The sequence below is a fragment of the Ailuropoda melanoleuca genome, chromosome 16, assembly GCF_002007445.2.
Source record: "Ailuropoda melanoleuca isolate Jingjing chromosome 16, ASM200744v2, whole genome shotgun sequence".
Taxonomy (NCBI): domain Eukaryota; kingdom Metazoa; phylum Chordata; class Mammalia; order Carnivora; family Ursidae; genus Ailuropoda; species Ailuropoda melanoleuca.
In genome coordinates, this window is record NC_048233.1 from 77,543,081 (window position 1) to 77,551,987 (window position 8,907).

At 37.2% G+C, this 8,907-nt stretch overlaps 1 protein-coding gene across 1 annotated transcript; it reads left to right on the plus strand.

Moving 5' to 3' along the window:
- Positions 1-580: 580 nt before the first annotated feature.
- On the plus strand, positions 581-1,513 carry LOC100465782 (olfactory receptor 8I2). The gene has a single exon (XM_002926871.1). It carries the CDS (start codon positions 581-583, stop codon positions 1,511-1,513), a length of 933 nt encoding a protein of 310 aa, XP_002926917.1.
- Positions 1,514-8,907: the final 7,394 nt, after the last annotated feature.

Here is an 8,907-nt window from a genome sequence, read left to right on the forward strand (position 1 = left end):
TCCCCTTACAACATTTAACAAACCTTTATTGGGTCCAAGCAATGATCAGATGTGCCCATCTGAGATCTTGTTACGCTGCTAATATGACCCCATAAAGTGTCTGTTAGGTGCTGACCAATTAAGACTGCCACGCAAAGTATCATTAAATGCACAAATTATAGGAACTCCTCTCCTAAATAACTTTATATTTTCTGAGAGTATCATATAATTAGTTCCAGCAGATTAACTGCTCAGTGTATAGTTCAGGGCCCAACGACAGACCGAGGTAGAAGGTTGTGTATCTCAGAAGGAATCTCTTCCCAAATCCTTCCAGATCCTTCGTAGAGAGCCACCAGTCCCACGCAATTGTCGACTTGGAATTTTTTGTTAATGTCTGCCAGTTCTATTAAAAAAAAAAAAAAGGAACACCATGTATAAATTCTCCATTAACTTGAAGTCACCACGTGTGTGCTTGCCATCTTTTACTCTCTCATTACTGGATTCTAAGTCCACTCTGATGATTAAGTCTTTAAGTTTGCGTCATTCTCTAATTGTGGCTACTGTCATTCAGCAGGTAAGTCAAAGGCCTGACTTGATACAAATGGCTGGGAACAATCTCACTGAGGTGACCCTCTTCATCCTCTCTGGATTTGCAGATCACCCTGAACTACAAGTCGGTCTTTTCTTAATGTTTCTCTTTGTTTATCTGTTCACTGTTTTGGGAAACCTTGGCCTCATCGTGTTAATCAGAATCGGCTCGCAGCTTCATACACCAATGTACTTCTTTCTCAGCAACTTAGCGTTCATTGACATATTTTATTCGTCCACTGTAACACCCAAGGCACTAGTCAATTTCCAATCCCAACAGAAAACCATCTCTTTTGTCGCCTGCTTTGTTCAAATGTACTTTTTTGTGGGTTTGGTGTGCAGTGAGTGTTTTCTTCTGGGATCGATGGCCTATGACCGCTACGTAGCAATCTGCAATCCCTTATTGTATCCAGTGATTATGTCCCAGAAAGTGTGCAACTGGCTGGGAGTCCTGCCATATGCAATAGGTTTCACAAATTCTCTGGTCTCAGTCTGTGTGATAAGCAGCTTGGCATTCTGTGATTCCAGCATCCATCATTTCTTCTGTGATACCACAGCTCTTTTGGCCCTGTCCTGTGCAGATGCCTTCAGCACAGAAATGGTGATCTTTGTGTTAGCTGGGATCACACTTCTCAGTTCCCTGCTCCTTATCACGGTCACCTACACGGCCATCATCTCAGCCATCCTGAGGATCCAGTCGGCCGCAGGCCGGCAGAAGGCCTTTTCCACCTGTGCGTCCCATCTCATGGGTGTAACTATCTTCTACGGGTCCCTGATCTTCACGTATTTGCAGCCTGATAACACGTCATCCCTGACCCAGGCACAAGTGGCCTCTGTCTTCTATACCATTGTCATCCCAATGCTGAATCCACTGATCTATAGTCTGAGGAACAAAGATGTGAAAAATGCTCTCCTGAGAGTCATACGTAGAAAACCTCTGTCATGACAAATCTGTGTGTGCTACCATAAAAACACACTTGGATGGCTTCAGGCATTGGACTGCAATCAGGAAAATCACAGAGTAAACTCAAAAGGCTTACCGTTAATTAAATGATAACTTAGAGATTTGATATTTGGGTGGTGAATTATTATTTTATTTATTTATATAGAATACTGAGCTAGCATATTAGGAGTTCACGTCGGGTGTAGATTATATATACCAAACACCATGGCAACACACACTGGTTAATATAGAAAATCGCTTGACCATGTGGATTAGTTTTGCCACAGAGTTAAAATTTTGGTCATTTATCTGTGAAACGTGAGCACTGAGGACAAAGGAAAGTGGTGTTTATGGGGTATGGTCTCTATCAAACGCAGCAGAGTTTAATTTCTAAAAAAACCGTAATATGCTTCCCAAATTTCAAACATTTGATAAGCATTTCTCAGTGTGTGTGTGTGTGTGTGTGTGTAGATAAAGCACCAGCTATGGCACAATTCCCAAGTCATTTGGAAGTATGTTACAGAGATTCTTGCTTTTCCAAATCAGGCAGAAATGCTTGGTGAAGTCTATGGTATTAAAAGGAGAAACTGGGTATTTATTTTGTTTTTCCTTGAAAAGAGGCCCTCTTTAATGGACTCCCCCAAGCTTTGTTACAAAATGACCACTGGAAAGATGTGTCCTTCAGTACTGTCTTTATTGTGAATAAATCACTGAGCAGTAATCCAAGGAGCTGGAAATCATGATTAAAATGTACGTTGAAAGGAACTGCAGACAAATTTGATGAAGCACATATAAGAAAATATGTGTGGTCTGTAATACTTCTTTCTGTCCAACAAGAATGAAAGCTCTTTCAGAGAAGAGTTTGCTTATTCATAATTGTGCTCTCCACATTTAGGAAATGTATCATGTACAAAATATGGAAGTAAACATTTTCTTCACTATTCGCTGGTGGAAGAACAGCGATCAACCCATCAAGGTACAACATTCTGCCTTTCTCCTATTTCTGTCTTTCTTGGGTAGAATCTGGATAGTCATGTGCATATTGGCATTCAAAAAGTATTAGCTTAGTAGAAAATTCTATTTCTAGAATTCTTTCAAAAACATTTCTTTTTTTTTTAAGATATTATTTATTGGGGCGCCTGGGTGGCACAGCGGTTAAGCGTCTGCCTTCAGCTCAGGGCGTGATCCCGGCATTATGGGATCGAGCCCCACATCAGGCTCTTCTTTTTTTTTAATATTTTATTTATTTATTTGACAAAGAGAGACAGCCAGTGAGAGAGGGAACGCAAGCAGGGGGAGTGGGAGAGGAAGAAGCAGGCTCATAGCGGAAGAGCCTGATGTGGGGCTCGATCCCATAATGCCGGGATCACGCCCTGAGCCGAAGGCAGACGCTTAACCGCTGTGCCACCCAGGCGCCCCTCAAAAACACTTATTATTTACATGTTAAAATTGGCATAGTAATTAACAGATATATTTTCTATCAAAGGACTTTTTCCCCTCAATTGTTAGGATATGGAAATAAGTATATGCAGAATCATACTTGGCATAGATGATTTTAAATAATTGGAGTAAAGCATATATCATACATCACAAACCTCCTATTAAGAAAATCAGGTTGCAGTCTTTGGAGTGGCTGATGGTAAAGTATGTGATGGGATCTGTATGTGCATATATATACATTTGCTTTTCAATTTTTAATTTTCTTCTCTGATCTGTATTACTAGGGTCTGACTCCTGCAAACTTCGTTTCACAATGCAACATTTTATTCTACCAACTATTATAAGTGATAACTTAAGAAACATACTATGCTTTAATTTATGGACCTACTAAGACTGCTCTCTATCTCATTACTCATTCCCTTTTATTAAGCCTATGTGAGATTTTTTTTTTCCTTCTAAGCACAGTGTCTGATTCAGATTGGTGGTTCTGAAGATTTTTCATCGCCATCATCAAGAACTATTAAAATGATTATATTTCCCTTTTTTTCACTCTTCCCACCAAGGATTTTCATTCACGCGTTCTAAACACAACGCTCATTTTTTATAATTGTGTGGCTTTTGCACATGACTTGTATTTACCCTGGTTCTAATTGTATGTTATTTTTATCTTCACTTACACTGCGTGTGTATTCTGCTATAAATAATTTCAAGATTTAATATTTATCTACCATTAATAAAACTATATATCTAATTGCTTTTTTATATTATAAATGTTTTCTTGCTGATCTCTGTCTTGGAGCAAAAACATGTCACACTTTTCTTGCTCATGATAAGAAGTAGAACTATATTTTATTTGTCCAAAATTATGATTAAATGTCCATCTATGTTTTTCGATATGTTCTTCGTATTTGTTGCTAGTATACCTCCCATCATTCTTTCCTCCAGCTGCTTTTTGTACCTTCCCTCTGGACCCTGTAATATACATCTTTTCACAATGGGCCACGCATGTCTTTGTCTTTTCTTCAGTCTTTCTTTCTGCCAGACTCTCCACAACATTTGCCATTGACCAATCCAGAAAACCAACTCCATAATCTCTGGGACTATGTCCCAGAAGTGATCATAGTATGTTTAATTTGCCAGTTATCTTCTTTTTAAAAAAAATATGGTAGAAAAAATTATTCTATTTAAAATATGTTTCATGTATCAGGATTCAATATAAAAATACTGTTTTTTTTTTTTATTTTCAGACTGTTAAACCTGGGGTGCCTTTGTTGCATCCCTGTTAACTGTGTATATTCCTTGAGTGTGCATTCTATTTCACCGCCTTTAACATACCTTTAATGTCAAAACAAAAAATCATAAGATTATTCTTCTTAACTTGTTTTATTTTAAGAAATCTTACAGAAATTCCTGAAGAAACAATAAATTACTCGATGAAAACAAAACATAGTGATTGAAATTGACTTCTTGATATCAGGTAGAGTTAGAGTCACACTTGTGCTCATACACAAAGATTAGAGGCTTATTCAGAAAGAGATGTCAGAATACTGTCTGATAATTGGAGAAAGTAGTGTAGAATAAATCGGGATTCTGCACTGGATATGTCCCTTTCAAAATGGGTAAACAGTCTAAAAATGACTAAAAAACAACAAGTAAGAAAAGAAAATGAATTTCAGGAAAGAAAACTAGAAATAGTTGTACTATGGTATATGAAAATACTAGAGAAAATATAGCTGATTTTATATTTATTAAGTGTAATACATTCTAAAAAGACAAAGACTATCAGAGTGAGTCAAAGTGCAAACTCCCTGATGTTTATAGCAGTATTATCAATAATAGCTAAATTATGCAAAGAGCCCAAATGTCCATCGACTAATGAATGGATAAAGATTGTGATATATATATATATATCACATCTTTATCCATATATATATATATATATATATATATATATATAATGGAATATTACTCAGCCATAAGAAGGAATGAAATCTTACTATTTACAATGACGTGGATGGAGCTAGAGGGTAGTATGGTAAGCAAAATAAGTCAGTCAGAGAAAGACAAATACCATATGATTTCACTCATATATGGAATTTAGGAAACAAAACAAATGAACATAAGGGTAAAAGAAAGAAAAAGAGAGAGATACAGTGTGTGAGAGGCAAACCAAGAAACACTCTCAACTATAGAGAACAAACTGAGGGTTCCTGGAGGGGAGGTGGGTGGTGGGTGAGCTAAAAAGGTGATGGGGGTTGAGGAGGGCGCTTGTGATGAGCACTGGGTGTTGTATATAGGTGTGAATTACTAAACTCTATGCCAAAAACCAATATTACACTGTGTCTTAACTAACTGGAATTTAAATTAAAATTTGGAGAAAAAAATGCAAACTCCAGTATATTTTTACATAATCTTTACCAAAATAAAGTGATGTAAAACATTGGGAATGTAACTAAACCAAGGGAGAGCTTGTCCAACCAATGCACAGCAAACCAATAAAAACAGACCCTGAGCCTTTGCAGTAGAGAAAGATAGGCTATTATTTATTGGAGTGGTGCCACCTAGGAGAACAAGGAGCTAATGCTCTAAAGTCCCGAACACCGTGATGCCTTGAAGGTGAGGGTTTTTGAGGGCAACATTTGTGGCAGTGATCTCCTGAGTAGGTGAATGCATTGACTGGAGGTCCCTGAGGTCATCCTAGCAACTGTTCTGCTGCTGCTTCATCTGGGCCTCTGGAGGTCGCTTCCATTTCAAGAGACTCGGAATCTGAAAGTATATCTTTATTCTTCATGTTAGAGTTCATTAGGTGCACCTGAAGATTCTACCCCTAGGGTAATGCTAGTTAACTACTTGTCCTACAGGTTCCTTTGAATGATAAGCATCTTTATCCTTTGAGCTTAGGCCTATGTGTTCCTTGACTGGTCCCATGCCTGCGGTTCATATAACTTCGTGTTCATTCTTCCATCTGAACTGACAAGATGGACCTTGGCTTTGGGAAGAAGGAACTAATTTTGCAGAACGTTATTTTTACTAGTCCATTTGCCTGAAGCTCACTTCCTCCAGATATTTTTGTGGATATCTACTTCATTTCTTTCAGTGTGACCCTATCACTGAAGCCTTATCTGAAAAAAATATTATTTTAAGAGAGTAAGTCTAACTGTCTCCAAGCACTCCCTTCTATTTGTATAAATGTCTCCCTCTTTGTTCCAAGAAGAAGAGGGTAACTAAATCTCTAGAAACTTCTGTGAATGGAGAAGGCATAGACTTAAATCTGCATAACCACCAAACCCTTATTTACTGTGATTTTCCGGTAACTGATGTGGGAAACAAAGGCAGAAGAAAAATTATGGTATGATTTTAAGTTGGGAGGGGGCTGGGGACAGCTTAAGCCTCTAAGGAATTTTGGAAGCAAGGTTTTCAGGACCTTGAGGGGGCTAGCAATTATTGGGAAAAGGTCATTTATTACTGTCTAATAAAACCTTAGTCATGAGACCCTTCAGATGAAGATCAGTGGGCCATATGCTTGGGCAATGTGTATCTTAGAGGGTACAGATAAAGGAAGGTTCTAAAGGAATTTTATATGTAAAGTAGACTTACAGGGGACTGGGGGTTGGATTAAAATTGCCTTTTGCCCTTAACAAATTATCAACACCTAGACAGCTAAGTTACTAGAGGAATGTCACTCTGCCTGTTTAATGGACTTGTCAATGGGCTGTAGGTAGTAAGGAAATTTAATAATTTTTCTTCTGCCTCCACCCCCAAAATCTTTTGTCTTTAGCAGGAGGTGGTATTAAGGTGGTGACTTGGGCCACTTGAGGTGCTAATTTTCCTGGTCATCTTGATACCTGAAGCTGGGTTCACTTCTTGGTGGGTGTTGAGCCAAAAGACACAAGGAAGCCAAAGTGTAGAAAGGAAGGGTTTTATCTGCAACAAGTAAAGGAGAACATTGCGAATATTTCCCAGAACGGTGCTTCCTAAAACAACAAAACCTGGGACGTTTTAAGCTAGGGGTGCATGCATATTCAGGAAGGAACTTACACAATGGGGAATTCAACATAGAATTGGGGAAAAAGTCATCTTAAGGTGATAGAGTCCCAGTCCTGGTTGAACAAAGTCCAGGGAGGGCAGACAAGGGTTAGTGTCATCAATTCTCTGGCTTCAACTTGTCCAGTTTTTGAGTGCTCAAAGAGGTTTAAATTCTGCACAAATACCTCAAGAATATTCTTTGGTTAAGTAGTGCTGGTCAGGCATAGGTCACAAGATGACCAGGGTCTAAAATGATTGTTCTTATGTCAAGAAAGCTTTGTCTTGTTTCTTTATTGGAGGACCCATAACTCTTTCTGCTCATAATCTCCCATGTATACAAGACATATACAGGTTATTAAACTTTTGTTTTCTTTTGTTAATATGTTTTTTATTGTGGGAGGAGGTGGTTGTCTCAACCAAGAATCTAGAAAAGTAGAGGAAAATATTATTTTTCCTTCCCTACAAACATAATACAGGAAATAAAATGATAAAACTTAGATAACAATTGATGAATTTGAGAGCAAGAAAAATAGAAAAAGCTTCTTCATTGTCCCAGTTAAAAATTTAGAGCATCACGAAGGAAAATCAAACCATCAGGCTCTTCATTGTGTGGCTTCTAAGGGAAAAGGCAACTATTTTCTCAAACCCAAAATAGCTGCATTTAGTCCTTGAACTTTTGTCTTTGGAAACATGCCAAGCAATCTTCCTTGGAAATTGGTCCACAGGGATGACCATACATCAAATTATCTTAGGTCCCCAGTATATGAGGTGCCCAGGAATTATCAGGATTAAAAGCAGGACATACTCCGCTCTGCTTATGTTCACTATAACTTCCCGGTATTCTTCTTAGAAATAATTTCCTGGCAAATTTTCTATTTGACCAGGACCTAAACAAAATTTCTAGGTTGATTAATTTTTATCTCAGAATAAAACAAAATGAATACACTAAAATTTAAAAAGAATTTATCTAAAAAACCCCCAAATATTATATCACAGAAATTTTCGACTCAAATGGTTATCAAATTTGATTTGTGAGCAACTTGAGGTTGACAAACTTCTAGGCAGATAATATTGGAAGGTTTTCTTTCCTCCAACTTTGGTTCACAGTAAGTATTATTCTCTCAAAATTAGAAGTCTGCATACACATGTCATTTAGATCTTACCCCAAATAATGCCAGGATTTGTGAAATCAGAAATATAGAGTTAATGGAAATCAGGGTCTATAAATACTAAACATATTTTAGAAATTTAATTTTGAATGATCAGGTTAGGACAACTTCATATCTTTTGGAAATTAAAACTAATATGTGGCCTGTAATTTTATTGTTTCTTACTAAAGTCTCCTAAATTTGAAATTTGTCATTTGTATTAAATAATATTGAAAAAAAGGACAGTGAATAATGCACTAAAACTGTTTTTATATCACCATTTGTTATGTATCTAACTTTTTTTTCAGGTTTGCTGAAATTTATTATAAACAGAAATATGTATTATGTGCATGTTTTCTGGAGTCCGTCTATCTTGGCAGAATCACAGTGCCAACACTGAGTAGCACTGACTCCGGATAAGTTACTTAAACTGTGCCCTTTCACTTGTATTAAAAAACGTGGCCAACAGTGGCACCTATGGTATAACGGTCTCAGGAGGACTAAATGCATTAAGAAGTATTTAGAACTGGATCAGTCTTATTTTAATTATTCAGTATGTTACCTTTAATTATACTGTATTCAAATATCAATTTATGCCTATTTTTATATTTGGCAATCAAGATAATATTTTTTTTTCAGTCCTGGTCTTTAAACCACTCATCATCGATTTCTAGAAACACAGTTATAAATATGCCATGTGGTTCATACAAACACAAAACTTTTTGAAGTCATTCCTGCTAAGTGTCAAATTTGATTTCTTCCCAGTTCACGGCAGTTGACACT

Excerpts from the sequence above, each read along its gene's own strand:
- LOC100465782 (XM_002926871.1), top strand. The coding sequence starts at position 581 with ATGGCTGGGAACAATCTCACTGAGGTGACCCTCTTCATCCTCTCTGGA.